Here is a 24,112-nt window from a genome sequence, read left to right on the forward strand (position 1 = left end):
TGTCGTAGGTCATCGTCAATGCGGAAAAATGCGTTTTATTGCTTTGAAATTCATCAGTTTTTCGGCGTTTAACACTTGATTAATGCAGTTTAAGTTATTTTCTTACATATTTGTTGAATGTTTGTAAATTATTTATTGCAAATTTTATGCTTTATTTAATTATTAATTTCATGTAATTATATTTTGTATCACTTGAGTTTTTCGCGTTTTGTTTGTGCTTCGTTTTAAATAATTTTCCTTTTTGAGTCACTTGCAAAGTGCATTTTTTTTTCCGTTGCCGTTGCCGTTGCCGTACATTGCAAAGTCGCGCTCCACACTGACAAAAGGGTAGAGAACTTTTTCTCCAACGTTTGGCCAGAGTTGCCATTTTTCCCACTAAAAAAGCCGATGCCGATCAAAGTCAACGCGTCGCAGTCGGCCGCTTCGTGCAATTGCAAAAGCACAGACCCCAAAACGAGGAGGAGACGCCAACGCAGGCGGAGCAGCAGCAGCGGCGGCGGCGACCAGCAAAAATGGTAATAAAAGCAAATGAATCGCACCAAGTGCATCCACACACACACACCAATACACACATGTGTACATAGGGAACAATCAGTCAATTACACACACACACATATATATATATATACGAGCGCGAGCGTTGAGTTGGCGCAGGGGAAGCTTCGAAGTGCCGGCCGCCTTTGCGTGGCAAATATGTTTGTGTGTATTGCAATTTTCATCTGTCTGCTCACTCACGCCCCTACACTGACTTGCTCTCTCTTCCGCTGTGCGCTCTCGCTCATACACATGCAATTGTTGTAATGCAGCCGCGCACTTGCTGTCGCTGTGCATGAGTGTGCGAGCATGTGTGTGTGTGTGTGTGTGTAAGATTATGCGCGTGTGTTTGTAATAATCGAATGCAATAAATTTAATAATCTGCGGAAGGTGACGGCGGCGACGTTGGGATGCTTACCAGTGTTGAAAAATGAGCCGCCCACAAGGCGCGATCGTAAAAGTACAACGCACCTGCAATGCAAATTGACGAAGAAAAGAGAGCGCACAACAAACAAAGACAACCAACAACAACCGCAGCAGCAGCAACAACAACGGGCAATGGCCCAACGGCAATGTAACGGACGGCGCGATGACGACGCGAAAAAACCGCAAAAAACCGTGAAACAAGAAATTATGCGCGAACCGCGAACACTTGAACACAGCGAACACACACACATACACTGACACACACAGACACACAGTTGCAAATTGCAAATGCACACAAGCACAAGTACAGGAACAGAAATATGTCAGTGTGTGTGTGTGTGTGTAAGTACAAACTGTGCAAAGTCAATGCGACGTAAATGAAAGGAAAGAACAAGCAGAGAGCCAAAAGCGCAAGCGACCGCGATGTGCAACGAATCTTTTGCAAATGAATGCAACCAGCGACGGTGGCGACAAAAGAAAGCTGCACCATGGGCAACATAATTGAAATTTTGCTCAAAAGTTTTTACATGTCAAATAATGAGATTCGACGCTTTGCTAACTGTATAATTGCATTTTGCTGTTATTTGTTGTTAATTTTGTAATCTAAAATAATAATTATATGAAAGCTCAGCTTACGATTTCAGCAGCAAATTTTGCTCAAAACATCAGCTGCCTGTTACACTGTGCGCTGCAGTGATGGAATGACGCGGCATGCCAAAAAAGAAGCAAAACCTATTCGCTTGCTCTTTGTTGACTGCCGCTCTGCAAGAGCTAAGAGAGCGACGCATTCAGCTGCTCTTCAAAAATTATCTCTCTTTGAGTTTTGCGGTTGCATAAATGCTGTCCCTTAAAAGCTCAAATGAGCACAAACCGCAACGACTATGAGTAAAAATTGCAATATCAGTGGAAAATTAAAAATGAATCTTAAATTATCTTAATTGAAATTCTAATAGTTTCACCTGCAGGCTAACAAATCTACTATAAATATAGTTGGGTAAAAATAATAATAATTATATAAGAATAATAATAAATAATTTGCAATGCTTACACTTAAGTCAAAATATTTGAATAGACCCATTGCAATTATCATTTCAAATAATTTAAGCAACAAATAAAGACTATGCCTAGATACTGTATGTACATATATATACTGTATGTACATGTACATATGTATATAATATACAGCAATGTTGATTATTATTTCGAAGATTCTCCGTTACTTTTGTGCAGATTTCCGTTACTCTGTAAACTGTGAGAGCTTTTATGCCCGCTCACTTTTGCGTTGAACATGCTCATGTTGCGTTTCGACATTTTTTAAATAGAACGACGACGGTCACACTGCTACATCACTGGTGTGCGCGCTGCTCTGCAGTTGATTTGTTCTCTGGCAACAATTTGTAAAACTTGTTATTTTGTTCAAAATACATAAATAGTTTATAATGGCATCCATACTGCGCACGGGCAAACTGTTGCGTTACTTTGCGGGCTTCACGCGCAACGTTGTCGTCAACTCAGTGCGCGACTGCGAGAGCAACAATCTGCTGCAATCGGCGCCCTGCATGTGCGGACAGTTCCAGAAGTAAGTTTCGAAGTTTCTGCCCGGCATTACGCAATGCAATCAAAAATCGTGTAAAACAATGTGGCAAATTGTCGGCAATAGTCGCAATTTTATGATTTGCCCAGCTGTTCATTCAGTCAAAGTTAATTACAAGGAAATTTCTGTGAGAAAATTGTGCTAACTTGTGGCCAGATTTACATAACCTCAAACTGTGCATCATGTTGGGGCCTGGAAGGGATTTCGATTAATAGCTTTCTCTTGCATTTTCCCAGCGGCTTTGCTAGCAATGCTGCTGCCACGAAAGGGGAGCACAGTCTGGACAGGCAGATACGTCGCTTGGATCAGGATGCGCGTCGCATGGGTCGCATCTCCCGGCGGGATTTGGAGGAGGTGCTCGACGAGATACGCACACATCGCACGGCCACCAGCTCACAGTCGCTGCTAGTCATACGCTGTTGCGGCAATCTGGTGCCGGAGGAGCAGCCCGAGGTGCGCACCGCACTGGTGCAGGAGATTTGGAAGACCTTAAATGCCCTGAATGTGCCCATGGACATATCGCACTACAATGCACTGTTGCGTGTCTATCTGGAGAACGAGCATCAGTTTGCGCCCACCGATTTTCTCGCCGAGATCGAAGCCAAGGGCATTGAACCGAATCGCGTGACCTATCAGCGTCTGATTGCGCGCTATTGCCAGCAGGGCGACATTGAAGGCGCCACACGCATCCTGGAGTACATGCGCGGCAAGAGCCTGCCGGTCAACGAGAACGTCTTCAACTCCCTGATACTGGGACACTCGCAGGTGAAGCCTCACCCTCCTCATTCAATCCAAGCTAACTCCTAACTCTTGACTTTTCTGCCAGGCCAACGACCTGGAGTCCGCGAAGGGCATTCTGGGCGTGATGAAGCAGGCGGGCTTGGAGCCCAGCGCCGATACCTACACGACGCTCTTGTGCGCCTTTGCGCGCCATGGCGATATCGAGGCCTTGCAGTCGACGCTTGCCGAGTGCGAGCCCAAGGAGATCATCTTGCTGGACAAGGATCTGCTGGATATTATGTACACGCTGACGGTGCACGGGCATGGCGAGCATGTGGACGCGCTGCTGGGCAAGCTGCGCATCTCGCCGGGCTTCAATCAGGATGCAGTCAATATCATATTGCGTCTGGTCAACAAGGGCTACGAGGATGTGGCCCTGAAGCTGCTCCGTTTGATGCCACGCGGCACGCGCGTCAATGGCGAGCCCGTCGACGTTGGCGCCTTCTACATACGCCAGCTGGTCAAGGCCAATCGGCCGGTGGAGAAAATCCTCAGCATTTGCCGCACGCTGCAGGCGGAGGGTCTCAATCCCAAGGCGTTGACCATTGCCACCGAGGCGGGTCTCACCAATGGCGTCATGAACAATGCCCTGCCCCTGCTGCAGGAGATGAAGCAGCTGGGCTTGCCCATACGCCAGCATTATTTCTGGCCATTGTTCTGCTCCGTGGAGTCCAACCAGGTGCTGGACGTTGTGCGTCGCATGCAGCAGGAGTTCGCCTTGAATCCCAATTCGGAAACGGTGCGCGACTATATCATACCCAATCTCAAGGAGAAGAACTTTGAACGAGTTGTCACCGTGCTGCGCGATGCGGGCGTGCCCAACTCCACGGCCGTCACCTCGGCCGTCTACGCGGCGCTGACCACGCATCAGATAGCGGATGCTGCCCGGATCATGGAGGCTCATCGTGCCTACTATATGCCCGTGATCTTCCGCCAGCCGCTCATCCTGGCGCTGAGCAACACCAATGATTTCGCCTCCTTCATACGTTGTGTGCGCCAAATGCACGAGGGCCTGCAGCTGCGCGCCGGCAAGGAGGCGGCGGAGGAGGGTGAGCGTGTCGCTAGCGATGCAGAGGCTGATGCCACGCCCGAACGCAATACGATTGATTTGGTGGGCACCATTGTCCAGGATGCGGCCATCTATTTCCGGCGAGAACGCGTGCCCGTGCTGGAGAAAATCTTGCAGGGCCTGGTCAAGCAGGGTCTGTCCATAAGCAGCGCCAAGGCGAACGCCTTGTCCGAACTGTTGGCCTCTGAGATGACACCCAAGATTGCCGAGGAGCTGGGCAAGCTCAGTTCGGGTGAACTGGAGCCCACTCCATTGCCCAACAGCGGCAAACGCGCCTTGGACACGTTGACCGTTGATGGTGAGTAGCTGTGATTGATTGATTGAGTGATTGACGGATGCTAATTTGACTGATTAATGTCTCAATGATTGAGTGAAACTTTAACTGCCAATCATTAATAAGTTGACCAAAATACAGCTTGAGAGACAGAGATTGATTGATTGACTGACTGATTGATTGATTGATTGGTTATCTGACACTGATTAAATGACTAACTGATTGACTTATTTGCTGATTGAGAGAGATATGTACATAGTTTTTTGACTGATTAAAAGACTCATTTTATCAAATGAATGATATAACGAATCACTGAGTAGCTGTCTGATTGATTGGCTCACTAATTAAACTATTGTTTGAATATGTTAATATTGATTTATTAATTGACTAAAACTGATTGAAAAGCTCATTGATTGAAAGGAGATCTGGTTTATTAACTGTCTGATGCCTGGTTGATTAATTGATTGACCGTTTATTGACTACGATACTACATCATTGATTGACTGACGGTAGATTGACTAACAATTCATTAACTGACTGATTGACCGATTGATTGAAAGGAAATCTGGTTTATTGATTGACTGACGCCTGGTTAATTAACAGATTGACTGTTTACATATTTTATTGACTGATCTATAGACTACCATACATTACCGATTGACCGAAGGCAGATCGACTTATGATTTATTGATTGTCTGATTGATCGGTTGATTGAACTTAGTTTACCAATTAACATGCTGATTGACGAACTAATTTCTTTTGTTGATTGATAAGTTTATTGAAAAACTGTTCAATCGGGAGACTTTATAATTAAACAACTTTGTGATTGACCGACTAATGATTGAACGAGATACTCCAAGCCCTGACTAAACTATTCACCTCTTTCAGAACTGGAACGTTTCATCAAGAATGTGGAGGCCAAGGGCGAGAATGCCAACAACATTAAGCGTCAGCTGCTGAATGCCTGCTTCCGTTCACAGAACCTGGAAAAGACGCTGCAGGTGATCGAGCGTCTCGAGCAGGAGAAATTCCAGATACCCATCGGTATCTTTGCACAGCTCGTTGATCTGTACACATTTCACAATCGCAGCTCCGATGCATTGAACCAATACAACAAGTTGCGCCAAGCGGACCCCAACTTCAAGCTGGACAACTTTAAGGCGGTGCGGCTTGCGGATCTGTTGCTGCAGGAGGAGCGTGAGCAGGAGGCGCTGCAGCTGCTGCAGGAGAATCAAAAGGAGGCGCCCCACAACGAGGGCGAGGGCAGCTTCAATTACACGAGCACCGTGTGGCGCATACTCAATGCCATTGCCGAAACGGGCGATGCGGAGAAACTCAAGCGCATCTTCGATGCCCTTGTCGCGGGCAACTATGTGGTGCCCACCAATGTGGTGTTGGGTCCGTTGATTAAGGTGCATTTGGCCCGCGATGATATACCCAAGGCAATTGATGCCTTCGAGCAGATATGCCAGCAGCACAAGGCGACGCCGTGGAAGAACGAGCTCGCCTGCCGCCTCATCCAGAAGGAGGATGCGGCGAATCTGCAGCGTCTCACAGATCTGAGCACCAGCATACACGGCGAGGTCAACAGCCTGTACGATTTGGTGTTCTCCTTTGTGGAATGCGGTCGAGTGCGACAGGCGCGCAAGATTCTGGAGACGCCCGGACTGCGCACCAGGCCGCAGCGCATCAGCAGCGCCTGCGATCGTTACAAGAACGAGGGCATGCTCCAGCCGCTGGAGGGTTTGATTGAGGCTACGAAAGATCTGGGTCACATTGATCGCAACAAGATTTACTACACGCTGCTGCTCAGCTATGACAAGGCGGACGAGACGGAAAAGGCGCTGGGTCTGTGGACCAAAATGCAAGAGGAGGCTGTCACGCCCACGGATGCGTTCCTGCTCAAGCTGGCCGATCTGCTGCAGCGCAAGAATATCGAGGTGCCGTTTGTGGTGCCCGAAACGCAACAGTCCAAGAGCAGACGCCTCAAGGCAGCCAAAACGGAGCAGGCAGCAGCCAAGCAGGAGCTGAAGGTCGAGGCCAATGTGACTGGACAGGAGCCCAAGCTGGAAGCAGCAGCAACAGCAGCGCCGAAGTCGATCTCCAACGTGACCAGCTTCCGTCGTGCCCTTCAGCACAATGATCTGGATGCCGCCATTGACTATCGAAAGCGTTTCACAAGCGCCGAAAAGCTCGGCGTGCTGGACACCTCGCGGCTCATTGAGCTGCTCGTCCGAGCCGATCGCCTGACGGAGGCCACCAAATATGTCGATGAGCTGCTGGCAAACAAGCAGCATCCGCAGCCAAAGATATTCAAATACTATTTGAACAAAATTGCCGCCTCGGGCGATGTGGAGGCGCTGCAGCGCATTGGCCAGCAGCTTAACGATGAACAGAAGCGTCTCGTGTCCTTTGATAATCGCTATTGCCACGCCTATATTGTGGCCGGCAAGGCCGAGCAGTATCTCAAGCAGCTGAGCAGAGGGATTGAGGCGGCCCAGTCGCCCGAGGAGGCGGCCAAGTTGGCCGAAAAGTTTCCGCGCGGCGGCGCCGTGGGCATCCTGGAGAAGCATCCCGAACTGGCGGCGCAATGTGAGTAGAATGCTTGCACTTTTTGATACCCTGCGAACAGGTAGGCATGATCATAGGGTATCTAAAGAGGGCAATTACTAGTCGAGCATCATTCTAACATAAATCCCTTTCCAGACGAGTCGCTGGCTGAGAAGTACGCGGCCCTCAATCAGCTGGGGCCCATGAACGTCCTGTGGATGCACTTGATATCGACCGGTCAGGAGCCGGCCTCCAAACAAATCTGGGATAAGTATTTGTCCAGTGCGCCGCGTCTGATGTTCCAGCGTGTGCTGCAAACGGCGCGCGAACAGCAGGACGAGAAACTGGCCGCGAACGTCATTTCACAGCTGCGCAGCAGCAAAATATCAGAGGGTGCCATCGGCAATGCGTACTCCTGTCTGCTGGACATACAAACGAACAAGGGCAACACGGACAAGGCTCTGGAGGTGCTCTCGAATGCCATCAAGGATGTGTCACTGGAGCACATCAATCGCACCGCGCTGCTGCGCCTCAAGCAGGCCGTTGAGGCCAAGTCACAAACGTTTCCGTACACGGTGCCCGAAAAGCGGACCAAGGCCAACGAATCCAGCTCCTCCAGCAGCAGCAGCAGCGATGATGACGATGTGGCGCCCAAACGACCCGAAACGGTGCCAACCAAGCCGGAACAGGCTTAGAGGGCGGTTAATAAAAGAGACGTTCACTTGCATAGTTTAATCCTAATCTTATGACTTATATAGTATGTATTGATTGTTAAACAAAATATATATTTAATGAATATTTTTTTGTTGCTTAGCCCAAACTTGTTTTACAATTTGGAAAAAGCCTTTTCAGCCGGAACGAAACCAATATCTACTACACATACACACATGCTACTAAGTGACAAAACACAAACAATGGAATGGCAACAATCAATCGATGCACATCTGAATCCAGACTCTAAATATGCGGGCGGCTTGCGTCCCTGGCGATCGCAAGCACCGGCTCCTCTATGGTCGGCTCGTGGGTGCGGCTGCGCCGGCGAACGGACATCTTGGGCGTCAACGTTGTGGCGGTGCGACTGCGTCGAATCTTCTGGGCCTGCTCCTTAGTCAGCGGCTGATTGTTGCGCTTCTCGGTGGCATTATAACCCTCGGGCATTTTGGTGAAATTGGCATCGTAAAACAGGCGAAACCAGATGGCGAACTCGTAATTATCCTGAAATTTACCCTTGACCAGCTTATAAATGGGTATGCTCTTGTTAATCTTCAGCTTGGTAAAGCATTGCTGCAGCATTATCAGATTGTTGATGTAGTCGATCTCCTGATTGCTGATGAACTTCACTTTGCGTAGATTGACGCTATCGGGAAAGAGTATGTCCAGCAGGCAGCAATAGGCTGCCCCAGTGCAGAGATCCTCGATTTTCTGTATATCGCTGTTCAAGCACTTGTTGCACCAGGTCAGTATGGCCTGGCGGGACCAGGTAGGTTTGGTATTGTTTGTGGAGATCACGTTGATCACCTGGCTTAACGCCATGTCTATATGGGGGCTGGGTGTAATTTGCGGGTATGAGTCTGTTGCAGGCTGGACACTTACCTTACCACCAGAAGTGTCACCAGGTCTCCGAGGAGAAAGAATTTGATCAATGTGAGTTTATGCTTAATTACAATCACGCTAAGCAATCACACTTTGCACAACCACAAATTTAGATCTATTACTAACCAAAAACGAACAAATACAAAAACAAAAAAACGAATATTAATTAAAATGTGTAGTACGCTTCTCTCTGTAAATCTATATACGTCTATATTCGTTGTCTGGTGCTAATGTTCTACCCTGGACATAACAAAAATCGTAAATGAAGGGTCTGTTATTTTTCGTTTGTCTGTCTTTTCAAGGCCTACTTATGCAAATGACTGATAATAGATACCCGGGCTACTTTGCAGACAAATTAATTAATCAAATTAAAATAAATAGTGTTTTTAAACTGCGCGCTTTGCGCCAAATTATCTCACGGCTGCCTATCGACCGACCACCACAAATGCTCAAACATATCGATTGTACTGTGTACAAATGCAACACTGCGCCCATTAAGGGTTGCCATATTTCACTAAGTACAACCGCTGAACAAGCGGCCGCGTTTGCCAACGTTTAGCTGTAAAAATTTTCAACAGCATTATTAATCAATTTACGCATTGGAATTGTGTATCCCAGTTCAAGGATGCCCGACAGTGATGCCGATAGCGACGCGAGCGACAGCTCCAGCATTGGCTCAACCAGCAGCGCCGATAGCGACGCGAGCGACACCTCCAGCAGCAGCAGCGCCGGCAGCAGTAGCAGCAGCAGCGCCGACAGCAATGCTGGCAGCAGCAAACGGGCAAGCGAGAACGAAGCAGCAGACGTGGAACAGGTGGAAAAGCCAACAACTGTCAAGAAAGTCACAACTAAGGATACAATTAAGCAGAAAAGTGATAAAGAAGAAGAAGCACATCGAGAGGAACAACAAAAGCAGCGGCAGCCCGTTGACAACAAAACAAACGCAAAGAACGTTGCTGACACGTCTAAGCTGAAAGAAGAAGAAGCAGCACCAGCAGCAGCAAAGCCTGAAAAACCTGTGGAGACAGAAACAACAACAAACCCAGTCGAAAGCAAGGCACAAACAGAGTTGCCAACTGAACAGATAGAACAGCAGCCAGCTGGCAAAGAGCAGAAGGACGAGGAGTTGGAGGAGAAGCGGCCGCAGCAGGAACAGTTGAACCCTGTCACCACAAACGGGAATGGTGCACGCGAGGAACCAGCGGCCACTGGCAACTCACCCAGCAATGTGGAGGAAGGCGAAATTACCGATGTGAGTAGACGGCCAGATAAATGAGGGCTTTAATTTACTATTTATCTGAGTGGATACGGCAATCCCTGAGAGCATGCACATTCTTCAGTGTTGCCAGCTCGTTGTTTTTAGCCATATCCAAAAACAAAAAAAAAGGCTAGAAAGCCTTGCTTTGAGCAGGGATGCTGGCTTTTTATAGCCTTACAGACAGGCCAGGCTCAAATTATGGGCATGTTGAGTTCACGCTAAATTTTAACTTCTAAAAAGTAGCTGAATCGAATGTTAAATTGGTAATAAACAACGTTTTTAGAACTTTGATTAATCAAAAAAAAAAAGGCTAAATCTGTTTAAAATTTCAACTGGTTCTATCTGATACTAGCCAAATTTAGCTTGAAGCTAGCCGATTTGGCAACACTGTTGCAATATTACAGGGTTCCACTATTTGGAGCTGGTCTCGAGCCATTTCATTAAAGTCAAATATTAATATCTTGCCTGACTTTGCAGAAAGACGACGATGTGCCTCCTGTGGACGCAACAGCAACAACAAACGCTGACAGCAACAAGAAAGACAAGCAGCAGGAGCAGCTGAAGGCAACCACCACTGAGGAGGAGGAGGCGGAGGCAGCAGTCAGGCAGCCGCCGCAAATTGCCAGCCAGGTGCGCAGGCGCAGTCACAGCCGCAGTCGCGAGAAGCTGGCCGAGGAGCGGCGGCGGGGGCGGCCGGCAACGACACGTAGTCGCAGCCACAGTCGCAGTCGCAGTCCCTCACGACGCCGACGTCGACGCACACGCAGTCCGCGCGTCAGCCGCAGCGTGAGTCCAGTGCGACGGCGTTCCAGTTCCTTGGAGCGGCGGCGCGTCGAGCGCCAGAAACGGCACGATGAGCGCGACAAGCGCGACGAGGAGCGTGCGCGCGAACGCGAGAAGCGGCACCAGCATCGCCGGCGCGAACCGAGTGCTGGAGCCGAAGCGGCAGCAGGCACAGGCGCCGCAGCCAAGTCCAGTTCGCCGGCCGAGAATGCGGACAATGCCACGGTGAGCGAGCCGGCGGCAAAGATCAGTGAACGCCAGCGACGCACCGTGGATTTGCTCACCTCACGCACCGGCGGCGCCTATATACCGCCGGCCAAGCTGCGCCTCATGCAGGCGGAGATCACGGACAAGGCGTCGGCGGCATATCAACGCATTGCCTGGGAGGCGCTCAAGAAGTCCATCCATGGCTACATCAACAAGGTGAACGTCACGAATATTGCGATCATCACCAGGGAACTTCTCCGCGAGAACATTGTGCGCGGCCGTGGCCTGCTCTGTCGCAGCATTATCCAGGCGCAGGCTGCTTCGCCCACATTCACGCACGTCTATGCGGCTCTGGTGGCCATCATCAACTCCAAGTTTCCGAATATTGGCGAGCTGCTGCTCAAGCGTTTGGTCATTCAGTTTCGACGCGCCTTTCGGCGCAACGACAAAATGGTTTGCATGTCCGCCACGCGCTTCATCGGGCATTTGGTCAATCAGCGTGTCGCGCACGAGATTTTGGCTCTGGAGATGCTCACGCTGCTGGTGGAGATGCCTACCGATGATTCCGTGGAGGTGGCCATTGCCTTTCTCAAGGAATGCGGCATGAAACTGACCGAGGTCTCGTCCAAAGGCATCGGCGCCATCTTCGAAATGTTGCGCAACATTCTGCACGAGGGCAAACTGGACAGGCGGGTGCAGTACATGATCGAGGTGCTGTTCCAGGTGCGCAAGGATGGCTTTAAGGATCATCCCGCTATTGTCGATGATCTCGAGCTGGTTGAGGAGGATGATCAATTTACGCATCTCATGATGCTGGACGAGGCCACCGAAACTGAGGATATACTGAGTGAGTTTTATTTTTGCTCCTAAACCTAATTTTAAGTCGATATTTTTCTAAGATATTTATAAAAATTGATTTTGTCACATTCACCTCTACTCGTGGAAAATGGTTGAAAAGCTAAGGAGTTAAAGCATGCGGTTGAGTAAAGCGATTAATTGAATTGAACAACATTTGGAAATGTGAAAAAATTATAATAAAATATAATATGAAGCCTTAAATTCATTCCATGACTAAATTTATCCACACGATTTTATCCAATTCACTTCTACTCGTGGAAAATGCGTAAAAGCTGAAGAGTAAAAGAATGCTTTTTACTAAGGCATGTAATTGAATTGAACAACATTTAGAAATGTCAATAGACGATAAAAATATAATATCAAGCCCAAGATCCATTCCATGACTAAATTTTGTTTCGTCAAATTCACTTCTACTCGTGGAAAATGCGTAAAAAACTGAAAAGTAGCAGAACGCGATTGGCTAAAGCCCGTTATTGAATTGAACAACATTTGGAAATGTGAAAAAATTATAATAAAATATAATATGAAGCCTTAAATTCATTCCATGACTTAATGCAATTCACATCTACCCGTGGAACATGCGTGAAAAGCTGAAAACTTATGAAATGCAGTTGAGTAATGCGTTAAATTGAATTGAACAACATTTATAAATGTGAATTGACGCAAAAAATATAATATCAAGCCCAAGATCCATTCCATGACTAAATTTTGTTTTGTCAAATTCACTTCTACTCGTGGAAAATGCGTGAAAAGCTTAAAACTATCTAAATGCGGTTGATTAAAGCCCGTTATTGAATTGAACAACATTTGGAAATGTGAAAAGACTATAATCAAATATAATATCAAGCCCAAGATTCATTCCATGACTTAATTTGTCCACACGATTTCATCAAATCCCCTCTTACTCGTGGAAAATGCGTGAAAAGCTGAAAACTAATTTAATTTTAATTCAAATACATTTTCTGCCTCCTCGCAGATGTCTTCAAGTTTGACGATAACTATGCGGAGAACGAGGAAAAGTACAAGGCGCTGAGCGGCGAGATATTGGGCAGCGATGCCAGCGGCTCGGGCAGTGGCTCCTCCGGCTCTGGCTCGGATTCGGACAGCGATTCGGATGGCGAGTCCGGTTCGGGCGGCGAGGCGGATGGCGAAAAGGCCAACGCGGGCGATATTATTGACAACACGGAGACGAATCTGATTGCGTTGCGTCGCACCATTTACCTGACGATCAACTCGAGTCTGGACTACGAGGAGTGCGCGCACAAGCTGATGAAGATGCAGCTAAAGCCCGGCCAGGAGGTGGAGCTGTGCCACATGTTTCTTGACTGCTGCGCCGAGCAGCGCACCTACGAGAAGTTCTACGGGCTGCTGGCGCAGCGTTTCTGCAGCATTAACAAGATCTATATACCGCCGTTCGAGGAGATCTTCAAGGACACGTACCAGACGACGCATCGCCTGGACACGAATCGTTTGCGCAACGTGAGCAAGTTCTTTGCCCATCTGCTGTTCACGGACGCGATCAGCTGGGATGTGCTGGAGTGCATACAGCTGAACGAGGATGACACGACCTCGTCGAGTCGCATATTCATTAAGATATTGTTCCAGGAGCTGGCCGAATATATGGGCCTGGGCAAGCTGAATGCCAAGCTCAAGGAGGATGTGCTGCTGGACAGTTTGGCCGGCCTGTTTCCCAAGGATAATCCGCGCAATACCCGTTTCTCCATCAATTTCTTCACCTCCATCGGTTTGGGCGGCCTGACGGATGATTTGCGTAGGTTCCTGAAGAATGCGCCCAAGGCTGTGCCGGCCATCAATGCCGAGATTCTGGCCAGCGGCAATCCGTTCAAGGATGCAGCAGCCGCGGGCGGCGGCGATGCTGCGCCCGCTGCCAGCTCCACGTCCTCCAGCAGCAGCGACGACAGCTCCTCCAGCAGCAGCAGCAGCGCCGACTCCTCCAGCAGCGGCGAGGACAACAGCAGCGATGAGGACAGCGACAGCGAATCCAGCTCCAGCTCCGAGTCCAGTGAGCCCGCCCGCAAGCGCAAGAAGAAACACAGCCAGAAGAAGAAAAAGTCCAAGAAGCAGCGCAAGGCCAAAAAGTCCAAGGATAAAAAGGAGAAGAAGAAGTCCGAGAAGTCGAAGAAGAAGGAAAAGAAAAAGTCAGCCGAAAAGAAATCGAAACGCAAGCGCAAGCACGCGCAGAGCAGCAGCTCCAGTAGCTCCAGCAGCGGCAACAATAGCGACAGCAGCTCCTCCGACGCCTCTTCCAGCTCCGCTGAGCCGCCGCAGCCCAAAATCCAGCGCAAGGTCAACAACTACAGCGGGAGCAGCAGCAAATCAAAGCCGGAGGTAACGGCGTCGCGGAGCAGGCAGCACGACAGCGACGACTTCAATCTGGAAGGACCCAATGCCTCGTCGCCGCCGCCGCCGCCGCCCGCGCGACAACAGCACAATGGACACGGACAAGGCAGGCGAGAGGCCAGCCCGGAAAGGGAGCGAGAGCGGGACAGGGAGCGAGAGCGAGAGCGGGAACGAGAGCGTCGTGGTCGAGAGGACAGTCGCAGCGGCAAACGGGAGCGGGATGGAGAACGCGAGAGAGTTCGCGATCGTGAACGGGATCGCGACAGGGACAAGGACCGGGACAGAGAACGGGAGCGGGAGCGCGAGCAAAAAAGGGAACGTGAGAGACGTGAACGTAGGGATCGAGAGCGACGCGATTCGCCCAGACGCCACCATCATCATAGACGCAGCGTGTCCAAGGAGCGCGGCTGAGCAGCTCCTGCGCTAGCTTAATTATCCATCTATGCATTTTCCCAACTAATCTGTCGAACTGTGTACAAAGAAACGATCTGAGCCCAGCAGCAACAATTGTAAATGTACAAAATATATACGAAAAAAAAAAGGAACAAAGACTTGGTATATAATTTCCATAGAAAGCGGGAAAGGTCAAGATCATGGTTGGTTACATCTATATGGTATATATATAAGAGTTTGATGAATCCGAACGGTGAGAGCTGAAAGCTGAAATTTTTACTAAAGCTTCCTTCTGGATCAAAAGTCTAAACGAACTTGGACGGGTTTTTGGAAAACTATGGAAAATTGAAAAATGCGAACTTACTATCAGAAGCCTTAACTTAATTTATTGAGCGTTGAACTAGCAAGCGAGAAGTCGCCGGTTCCAACACAGCCATAAAATTGTGCTCTGCGAACTCGATATCAGAAGCCGTGACTTAATTTATTGAGCGTTGAACTAGCAAGCGAGAAGTCATCGGCTCAAATTCAGTAGCAAATTTAACAGAGCATATTCACATAAACAATTTGGCTAGTTTGGAGCCGGGCAACGCCGTGTAATAGACATGAGAAAGCGGGGGAATATGAACCAAGGTCGAGTAATTGGTTCGAACCAACCTGGAAAAGTTGGTTCAGAAACCGAAACCGAATCGAGATTTGCAGAGCTCTTTTTAAAATCGCTAACTCTTAGAGTCTTCCAACATCTGGGAATGTTCTTGATTATGAAAACTAAAACTATTCGGCGGCATATAACAGGATCTACATTGCCCATTTCAAGTCTTGCTTTTGGAGAACTCAGAGATTGAATGCCAATCCTGATTAAGAATTAATATATGGTTCATGAGATCCAAGACGATTAAAAATATGTACAAATTGATATAAATATATAAAAATAATATAATATATATATATAATATATATTAATAGAACAAAATGTGCATATTTATAAAAAAAATGTCAAGAGTTGCGATCCTTATAAATATCGTGCGGCAAATTTGTAATAGCTCTCGATTTGCTGCTGGCTGAGCGAGGACTTTTGTCTGGCCAAAACCGTTTCGAAGTCCTGCGTTTCTATGTGAGTGACATCAAAGTCTCGCTGGAACGCCTCGATGGCGGCCTCATTGCACAGATTGCACAGATCCGCGCCGGAGTAGCTTTCGGTGCGTGCCGCAAGCTCCGACAGCTGCACGTTGGCATGGAAGGGCATGCGACGGGCGTGCAGCTGCAGCAGAGCCAGACGTGAGGCCAGGTCCGGTGCGGGCACGTGAATGAGCTTGTCAAAGCGTCCGGGACGCAGCAGGGCATCATCCAACATATCCGGACGATTGGTGGCCGCCACGACGAGTATGTGCTGGAGACTGCTGCCGCTGCCGGCGCTGACAATGCCATCCATTTCGGTGAGCAGCGTGGACAGTATGCGCAGTTGGACGCTGCTGTTGCCGCTGCCGCTGCCAACCGTGCGCCGGCCCACGAGCGAGTCGATCTCGTCCAGAAATATGAGGCAGGGCGCATTTTTGCGCGCCGTATTAAAGATTTGCGTTATGAAGCGCTCCGCACAGCCCACGTAGGGTGAGTAGACCTCTGCCGCGGATGTGGCTATGAAGGTCATGTGCGCCTCCTTGGCCAAGCACTTGGCAATTGTCGTCTTGGCGCAGCCGGGCGGACCATAAAGCAGCAGGCCCCTGGGCAGGCTCAGGCCAAAGCGCGCATGCGCTTCGCTATGCTGCAGTGCAGCCAATACGGACACCTGCAGCGTGCGCTTGAGCGCAGCCATGCCGCCAATGGACTCGAAGCCCGCGGCAAGCTTCAGGATACGCACATCCGTGGCACGCGAGGCGCTGGGCTGGCACTGCAAAAGAGATTGTTTTAATAGGCGCTCGAAATCGTGGGCTGTGGCTGGGTGGAGGTGAAGCATTTGCTGTTGCAGCTGGCGCAGCAGCAGCGTCAGATCGGCGATCACATAGCCCTGCGTCTGCTGCGCCAGGTAATCGAGCAGGCCAGGTGTGAGCAGCTCCAGGTGTGTCGGCTGCTCCTGCTGCCAGAGTCCGGCGAAGAGTTGGCGACGCTGCTGCTCCGTGGGCATATCGATGGTCAGTTCGTGGCCAAAGCGACCGGCGCGACGTGCGTGTGGATGCACTGCATCCGGCGAGCCGCTGCTGGCCAGGCACAAGATGCCACCATGCCGCTGCGGCAGCTCATCAATCAGCCTGTAGAGCTGTGCGGCAATGCGCATGGCATTGCCCGAGTTGCGCGCATCCGCGCTGCTAGTTGCCGGACACAGCAGCTCCAGATCCTCCAGCAATATGACAACCGGCCGCTGCGGGCGCAGGCGCTGCTGAAAAGTGTGCGCCGCTTGAAAGATGCGTCGCAGTTCCGACTCCGTTTCGCCCGGCTGGGCGCGCAGCACCTGCGAGGCGGTGATGTGGAAACAATTGCAGCTGTGCCGCCGCAGAAACTCCGCCAGCAGACAGCTCTTGCCGGAGCCCACGGCGCCCACGAGCAGCGCATTCAAGGGCAGTCCTCGAAATTCTGCCCTTTGGGCGCTGCGCAACAGCTGCTCCAGTGCCTGCAGTGGCGCCTCAAAGCCGTAGGGTTGATAGCGCTCCAGGCGCGGCAGGCACGTGGCCGTCGCCAGACGCACGTCCAGAATTCGCAGCGGCGTCTCGTGCGTCAGCTGAAAGCAGCTGCGGCACGTCAAGTCCATGCCCTGAACTTCGCTTATCTCAATGCTGGCAATGCCCAGCTCCAGCAGACGCGCATGCTGCACGGCGCAGCCTTTGATCAGCTTGAGGTGGCGCAAAAAGATGCGCACATCCTGCTGCAGTTGCTCCAGCGCGAGCTGCGGCCGCTGCAGCAGCCGCTCCGTAATGCTGACCGTGCAGGCCACCCACTGCACCACGTTTGTAGCCAGAGTTAGGGACTCCAAGCGGCAGAGGCGTTGCTTGTTGGCCATGAAGCCCGGCGACGCCACCACAGTGTCCACAAAGCAACAGGTTTCGGCGGCCGCGCGCTGCGCCGGACGAGCAACGACGTAGCTGCCATCATCTAGCAGAAGTTTGCACCAAGTGCCAGTCCAGTCCAGCTGCTCGGGTATATAACAGCGCTGCGGCTCAAGCTCGCAATTGTCCAGCAAGTCAAGCGGCAATATCAACAAATCGGAGCACATGCCGCAAGGTGGAATATAAGCATGTGGTGAAAAACGCAAAACTCACCTCTTGGCGCCATGTAAGCAAAATTCACTCAAACTCGCTTTTTGAAACGAAATATACCATTTAGCTGCAACTATAATTTACTTTTCTACGGCCACTTAAATTGTGCAGAGTTTACGTACCCTTCTCCATGCTTACGCTCAAAATATATATTAGCACGAAATATTATTTAAGCCAAATTCAATGGAAGACATGCATAGTTAAAAAAATGTATCACTTCGTAAATAACATCCAGTCAGGCCAAGTAACATATTTGTTACATTTATAGCACATAATTCACTCATTTGCAAGTCAACTCACAAATTAAGGCCTTTAAATGCAGCAAATAATACAATTTGTTTTCAGCAATTACGGACATTACATGCAATTTTAGTTCGCTGCAAACAACTGCGGCTCAACAGTTGCGCTAACTGAACGTAGTGCAAAGCACAGCTGACGATAGTCTAAGAAATCAACGCTGTATCTAATTGCTAGCCAGTGGCAACGCCAAATGCGCAGAGTTGCTGTTAATAGAAATTTACAGCTGGCAACTCCCTTTTCGCATAAGTGTCGCCTGGCGTGAACACGCGGATTTTACTTCGTGGATTTTTCAATTGTTAAATAAGGTAAATATGCTGGCCATCCAACTGTAATTGTATGCCACAATGGCTAACAACTGCCCATTGAACATTATGCAGCTGCCGATATGACGAAGAAGCGCCGTAATGGTGGACGCAACAAGCACAATCGCGGCCATGTGAAGCCCGTGCGCTGCACCAACTGCGCCCGCTGTGTGCCCAAGGATAAGGCGATCAAGAAGTTTGTCATCCGCAACATTGTCGAGGCGGCCGCTGTGCGCGACATCAGCGAGGCCAGCATCTGGGACACCTATGTGCTGCCCAAACTCTACGCCAAGCTCCACTACTGCGTCTCGTGCGCCATTCACTCCAAGGTGGTGCGTAATCGTTCGCGCGAGGCACGTCGCATTCGTACCCCGCCCGTGCGCTCCTTCCCCAAGGATATGGCGCGCAACAACCAGAATAGGAAGTAAATGCGTTAGCAAAAGGCGGCTTGCTTATAGAAACATCATCAACAACAACAACAACAACAGCAACTACAACAACAACAATCCACACACACACTATTGTAAAGTCTAGGTACGATTCTGGGATGAACTGCACGCAATCGGGCAACGTCCGGCGTGGCCAAATATAAGCATTCGGTTTTTTAAACAATTCCAAGGATTCATTTCTGGTAACGGGCTGTGCTCGCTGGCGCAGAAATGACGCTCCAGTGGGCGGGGCAAGGAGTAGGCGCTTCCGGTTGCCCGTCGTCCGTCCGTCTACAGCTGCCGGATGCGTTATGCATTTAGTCGTGTGTGATATCTCATTTCCGGCTGTGGCAGCCTTGATTTTTGCCAGGTTTTTGCACACCTCACACATGTGCGCAGGCTGTTCCCGCACCATGGTACTCTGCACAGTGGTTGCAACCGGCGCACAAATTTTGAGGTTAGGTAAGTTTTTTAAAAATCATTTTCGGCGATTTGATGCCTGGGCTTGTCTTTAAGTTAAGGAAAGCTGAACAAAATGAAAATCGTAAATTTGTAAAGCCAACACACACACATACACCCGGCAAACACGCGCGCGCCTGCTCAGCGCTCAGTGTAATTTGTAATCGTTGTTTATAAAGCGCCACCAAGCGGCGGGTGGCTTAAGTAACAAAAACCTGCCGCAAGTGTAGCATACCGTAAGCTGCCGCAACTGTGGCATACTTTCAGGCGGCAGCCAAAAGAAAGCAGAGAGAACAGAAGAAAAAAATGTATTGCATGCTGCTTTTTGGCATAAATTTTGCGGAAAACGTGAGCGCAAAGGCAAATGAGTTTGGCTTCTTGTAGTTGAGTGTGTGTGTGTGTGTGTGTGTGTGTGGGTGGGCCATGTGTGTATGTGTGTGCGCGCGTACTTCCGCTTCCTGTTTACCCCTTTCGGGCCGCACTCTTGAAGTTTTTGTGCTTGTGCAGCACTTTGTTTCGCCCTCTGCCACAGTAGCGCACGTTAAATTATTGTTTTCGTTTTGCTAGGCAAATAAAACGTAGACATAAGCAGCTGCCGTTGATCATTTAGCATAAATTAAAGCGAGCAACAGCAAACGGAATCCTAATGGAGGTTATGACAAGTGCCCCCCCCCAGAGTTAAATATAATATTACCAAAAAACTTGACTTCAGCACATTTTTACCAAGAACAACATGCACTGAATAGGTACACATGTATATGTGTATGTGTATTACAAATGTATATGGTGAGATTGACGGGCTCATTTAGAGGGATAGAAGGAAGGATGGATAGAAGCATAGACAAACACACGGACGGATACACAGATAGACGGACAGACAGACAGAGAGCCAAATAGATAGATAGATAGATCAGATCGATAGATAGATACATAGATAGATAGATAGATATATAGATATATATTTAGATAGATAGATACATAGGCAGATATAAAGATGAATAGATATATAGATTGATGGATAAATCGATAAATAGGTAGATAGCCAAACAGGCTGACAGACAGACAAACATTGACAGATAAGCAGACAGATATATAGTCAGAAAGACAGATATAGGTAGATAGAGAGACAGACTGCCAGACAGATTGACAGACACATTGACAGACAGATCGACAGACAGACAAGCAGATAAACAGACATACAGACAGACTTACAAACAGACTGACAGACAGATAGAGAGTTCGATTCACATTGACAGACAGATTGACAAGCAGATTGACAGACAGATTGACAGATATATCAATGGAAAGATCGACTGTCATATAGACAGACAGATTGACAGACACATTGACAGACAGATCGACAGACAGACAAGCAGATAAACAGACATACAGACAGACTTACAAACAGACTGACAGACAGATAGAGAGTTCGATTCACATTGACAGACAGATTGACAAGCAGATTGACAGACAGATTGACAGATATATCAATGGAAAGATCGACTGTCATATAGACAGACAGATTGACAGACACATTGACAGACAGATCGACAGACAGACAAGCAGATTAACAGACATACAGCGAGACATACAAACAAACTGACAGACAGACTGACAGACTGAAAGACAGATTGACAGCTAGATGAATAGATAGATCGACTGTCATATTGACCGACACATTGACAGACAGATTGACATACAGATTGACAGATAGACAAGCAGCCTACAGACACACAGCCAGACATACAAACAGACATTCTATTAGACTCACAGGCAGATAGACAGATCGACAGTCATATTGACAGAAAGGTTGACAGACACATTGACAGACAGATTGACAGATAGACAAGCAGATTAACAGACATACAAACAGACATTCTAGTAGACTGACAGACAGATAGACAGATCGACAGTCATATTGACAGACAGATCGACAGACAGACAAGCAGATAAACAGACATACAGACAGACTTACAAAAATAGATAGATAGATAGACAGATCGACAGTCATATTGACAGACAGATCGACAGACAGACAAGCAGATAAACAGACATACAGACAGACTTACAAACAGACTGACAGACAGATAGAGAGTTCGATTCACATTGACAGACAGATTGACAAGCAGATTGACAGACAGATTGACAGATATCAATGGAAAGATATCAATGGAAAGATCGACTGTCATATAGACAGACAGATTGACAGACACATTGACAGACAGATCGACAGACAGACAAGCAGATTAACAGACATACAGCGAGACATACAAACAAACTGACAGACAGACTGACAGACTGAAAGACAGATTGACAGCTAGATGAATAGATAGATCGACTGTCATATTGACCGACACATTGACAGACAGATTGACATACAGATTGACAGATAGACAAGCAGACTAACAGACACACAGCCAGACATACAAACAGACATTCTAGTAGACTGACAGACAGATAGACAGATCGACAGTCATATTGACAGACAGGTTGACAGACAGACAAGCAGATTAAAAGACAGATTGACAGACACATTGACAGATAGACAAGCAGACTAACAGACATACAGCTAGACATACGGACTGACAGATAGATCGACAGTCATATTGACAGACAGGTTGACAGACACATTGACAGACAGATTGACAGATAGACAAGCAGACTGACAGACATACAGCTAGACATACAAACAGACTGACAGACAGATCGACAGCTAGATAAACAGACAGATCGACAGTCATATTAACAGACAGGTTGACAGACACATTGACAGACAGATTGACAAATAGACAAGCAGACTGACAGACATACAGCTAGACATACAAACAGACTGACATACAGATCGACAGATATATCAATAGACACATGTTTAGATCAATCCCTAGCTAGTTCTCCTGATCAAAATGGAGCTCCTTTCCGCTGCCCCAAAGATAAAACTCTTCAATCGCATCAGATTAAGTCCAAATTATTTGACTTGCACTCATGTAAACATATATATATATCTTTTTTTTTAGCTCAACACACTTTAGTTTCTCATTCGTGGCAGCTTTCGGTGCGGCTGCGCGCATGCTCCAAATTGTGGCCAAGAACGCCGCGAAGCTGGAGCTGTGCATAGCTGCCCGCGTAGACATCGTTGCATAGATGCGACAACGGCAGCTCCACGTCGCTTCTGGCCGTCTTTATGGCCAGCTCCATTTCATCGCGCACATTGCGCTCAATGCCGAGCAGCTGCGTCTGTGTGAGCAGCGACATCTCCAGGCAGATCTTGCGGAAGCGTTCAATAGCATCCTGTCGCTGGCGCACCTGTTGCACCTCCTCGCGTGTGCGATAGCTGGTGCCCGGATCGGACATCGAATGGCCCGCATAACGATAGGTGCACAGCTCCAATACGAGCGGACCGCGCTGCTGGGCATGCTCGATGGCAAATCGTGTCGCACTGCGCACGGCCAGCAGATCCTGCCCGTCCACCCAGACGCCGGGCAGATAATCGCCGCGCGTATAATAGTTCGTATTGCTGGAGGCGCGCCAGGCGCTGGTGCCCATGCCATAGTTGTTGTTCTCGCAAACGAACACGATCGGCAGCTTCCACAGCTGCGCCATGTTGTAGCACTCAAAGATCTGGCCCTGATTGGCGGCGCCATCGCCGTACAGAGCAAAGCAAACGGCGCCGTTTTTGCGATATTTGTTGGCCAGCGCAATGCCTGTGCCGAGCGAGATCTGGGCGCCCACAATGCCGTTGCCGCCATAGAAATTGGGCGCATACATGTGCATGGAGCCGCCCTTGCCCTGGGCACAGCCGCTCGCCCGGCCCGTCAGCTCGGCCAGCACGCCAACGGCCGTAACGCCCATCAGATAGGCCCAGCCATGGATGCGATAGCCGGCAATTAGATTATCCTGCGGACGCAGTGCGGCGCACAGCCCAACGGCGCAGGCCTCCTGACCCGTATACAAATGACAGAAGCCGCGCACCAGCTGCTCCCGGTACAGCTGCGCGGCGGCCGCCTCCAGGCGCCGGATGGCCACCAGCTGGCGATAGTAGAGCGCCGCCTCGCGTTCGGTGAGCGCCACCAAAGTATCGGGTCCCATTTCCAGTTTGTGCAGCTTGTAGTCTAGCATTAGGCGCACCAGACGCACCTCCTCCACGTGCGGCACAGCTGTTTGGCTGGCGGCTAGATCGTGTCCTGGCGCCAGTGGGCGTGGCAGCTGGGCAGCCGTAAAGCGCACAGAGCGCTGCAGCAGCCGATTGATCTGCAGCTGCAAATGCTTCGACATCGCCGCGAACGTCAGTCGATACATCCTTCTAGTCCTTGCGTGTGTTCACTTGGATTTTAATTGAAATGTTATGCTAGCTAAATTGAAAGGCTTGACGGGTGAGTTTTAAATTTACATACATAAATGACAATTTGGGCCAGGGAGTAATATTTGAATAATTATCGAAACGAATATCCTAGCTATAATTCGATTTTATATTATTTACAATTCCTCTTTGTGGCATATCCTTAAACTATTCACGGGCTGCTTTCTAACTCATTCTCTCTCTCTCTCTCTCCCTCTCTTTCTCTTCCTCTCTATACCTCTCTCTCTCTCTCTCCCTCAATTACTACGTTCTTATAATAGATTTAATTTGATTTGCAATTCCTCTTTGTGGCATATCCTTAAACTATTCACGGGCTGCTTTCTAACTCATTCTCTCGCTCT

At 49.0% G+C, this 24,112-nt stretch overlaps 5 protein-coding genes and 1 pseudogene across 6 annotated transcripts; 3 read left to right on the plus strand and 3 right to left on the minus strand.

Moving 5' to 3' along the window:
- The first annotated feature begins 2,324 nt into the window (after nt 1-2,324).
- Nucleotides 2,325-8,139, plus strand: LOC115767703 (leucine-rich PPR motif-containing protein, mitochondrial). The gene is made up of 5 exons (XM_030711996.1): nt 2,325-2,539; nt 2,791-3,319; nt 3,381-4,701; nt 5,566-7,269; nt 7,384-8,139. The coding sequence occupies exons 1-5, from the start codon at nt 2,400-2,402 to the stop codon at nt 7,920-7,922; spliced, it is 4,233 nt and encodes a 1,410-aa protein (XP_030567856.1). The 5' UTR covers nt 2,325-2,399; the 3' UTR covers nt 7,923-8,139.
- A 25-nt stretch (nt 8,140-8,164) lies between these two features.
- Nucleotides 8,165-9,060, minus strand: LOC115767704 (annotated as a pseudogene).
- A 277-nt stretch (nt 9,061-9,337) lies between these two features.
- Nucleotides 9,338-15,503, plus strand: LOC115767716 (pre-mRNA-splicing factor CWC22 homolog). Of its 2 annotated transcripts, none has more exons than XM_030712021.1 (3): nt 9,338-10,072; nt 10,556-11,915; nt 11,968-12,047. In XM_030712021.1, the coding sequence occupies exons 1-3, from the start codon at nt 9,446-9,448 to the stop codon at nt 11,982-11,984; spliced, it is 2,004 nt and encodes a 667-aa protein (XP_030567881.1). In that variant the 5' UTR covers nt 9,338-9,445; the 3' UTR covers nt 11,985-12,047. The 2 variants fall into 2 exon arrangements, with proteins under 2 accessions (XP_030567881.1, XP_030567880.1); XM_030712020.1 differs by lacking the exon at nt 11,968-12,047 and adding an exon at nt 12,903-15,503 and having other exon boundaries at nt 9,348-10,072.
- A 161-nt stretch (nt 15,504-15,664) lies between these two features.
- On the minus strand, nt 15,665-17,992 carry LOC115767707 (spermatogenesis-associated protein 5-like protein 1). The gene has a single exon (XM_030712000.1). It carries the CDS (start codon nt 17,880-17,882, stop codon nt 15,690-15,692), a length of 2,193 nt encoding a protein of 730 aa, XP_030567860.1. The 5' UTR covers nt 17,883-17,992; the 3' UTR covers nt 15,665-15,689.
- A 437-nt stretch (nt 17,993-18,429) lies between these two features.
- On the plus strand, nt 18,430-19,139 carry LOC115767708 (40S ribosomal protein S26). The gene is made up of 2 exons (XM_030712001.1): nt 18,430-18,530; nt 18,603-19,139. Exon 2 carries the CDS (start codon nt 18,611-18,613, stop codon nt 18,953-18,955), a length of 345 nt encoding a protein of 114 aa, XP_030567861.1. The 5' UTR covers nt 18,430-18,530; nt 18,603-18,610; the 3' UTR covers nt 18,956-19,139.
- Nucleotides 19,140-22,387: 3,248 nt separating this feature from the next.
- Nucleotides 22,388-23,806, minus strand: LOC115767722 (probable pyruvate dehydrogenase E1 component subunit alpha, mitochondrial). Its single transcript, XM_030712030.1, has one exon. It carries the CDS (start codon nt 23,708-23,710, stop codon nt 22,448-22,450), a length of 1,263 nt encoding a protein of 420 aa, XP_030567890.1. The 5' UTR covers nt 23,711-23,806; the 3' UTR covers nt 22,388-22,447.
- Nucleotides 23,807-24,112: the final 306 nt, after the last annotated feature.

This window comes from Drosophila novamexicana, unplaced genomic scaffold, assembly GCF_003285875.2.
Source record: "Drosophila novamexicana strain 15010-1031.04,08,12 unplaced genomic scaffold, DnovRS2.1 tig00001444-arrow-arrow-pilon, whole genome shotgun sequence".
NCBI lineage: Eukaryota > Metazoa > Arthropoda > Insecta > Diptera > Drosophilidae > Drosophila > Drosophila novamexicana.

Excerpts from the sequence above, each read along its gene's own strand:
- LOC115767708 (XM_030712001.1), top strand. The coding sequence starts at position 18,611 with ATGACGAAGAAGCGCCGTAATGGTGGACGCAACAAGCACAATCGCGGC.
- LOC115767716 (XM_030712020.1), top strand. The coding sequence starts at position 9,446 with ATGCCCGACAGTGATGCCGATAGCGACGCGAGCGACAGCTCCAGCATT. Across the intron at positions 10,073-10,555 it reads AGGAAGGCGAAATTACCGAT|AAAGACGACGATGTGCCTCC; the intron begins GTGAGTAGACGG and ends CTGACTTTGCAG. Across the intron at positions 11,916-12,902 it reads CGAAACTGAGGATATACTGA|ATGTCTTCAAGTTTGACGAT; the intron begins GTGAGTTTTATT and ends GCCTCCTCGCAG.
- LOC115767707 (XM_030712000.1), bottom strand. The coding sequence starts at position 17,882 with ATGTGCTCCGATTTGTTGATATTGCCGCTTGACTTGCTGGACAATTGC.
- LOC115767722 (XM_030712030.1), bottom strand. The coding sequence starts at position 23,710 with ATGTATCGACTGACGTTCGCGGCGATGTCGAAGCATTTGCAGCTGCAG.
- LOC115767703 (XM_030711996.1), top strand. The coding sequence starts at position 2,400 with ATGGCATCCATACTGCGCACGGGCAAACTGTTGCGTTACTTTGCGGGC. Across the intron at positions 2,540-2,790 it reads ATGTGCGGACAGTTCCAGAA|CGGCTTTGCTAGCAATGCTG; the intron begins GTAAGTTTCGAA and ends GCATTTTCCCAG. Across the intron at positions 7,270-7,383 it reads TCCCGAACTGGCGGCGCAAT|ACGAGTCGCTGGCTGAGAAG; the intron begins GTGAGTAGAATG and ends ATCCCTTTCCAG.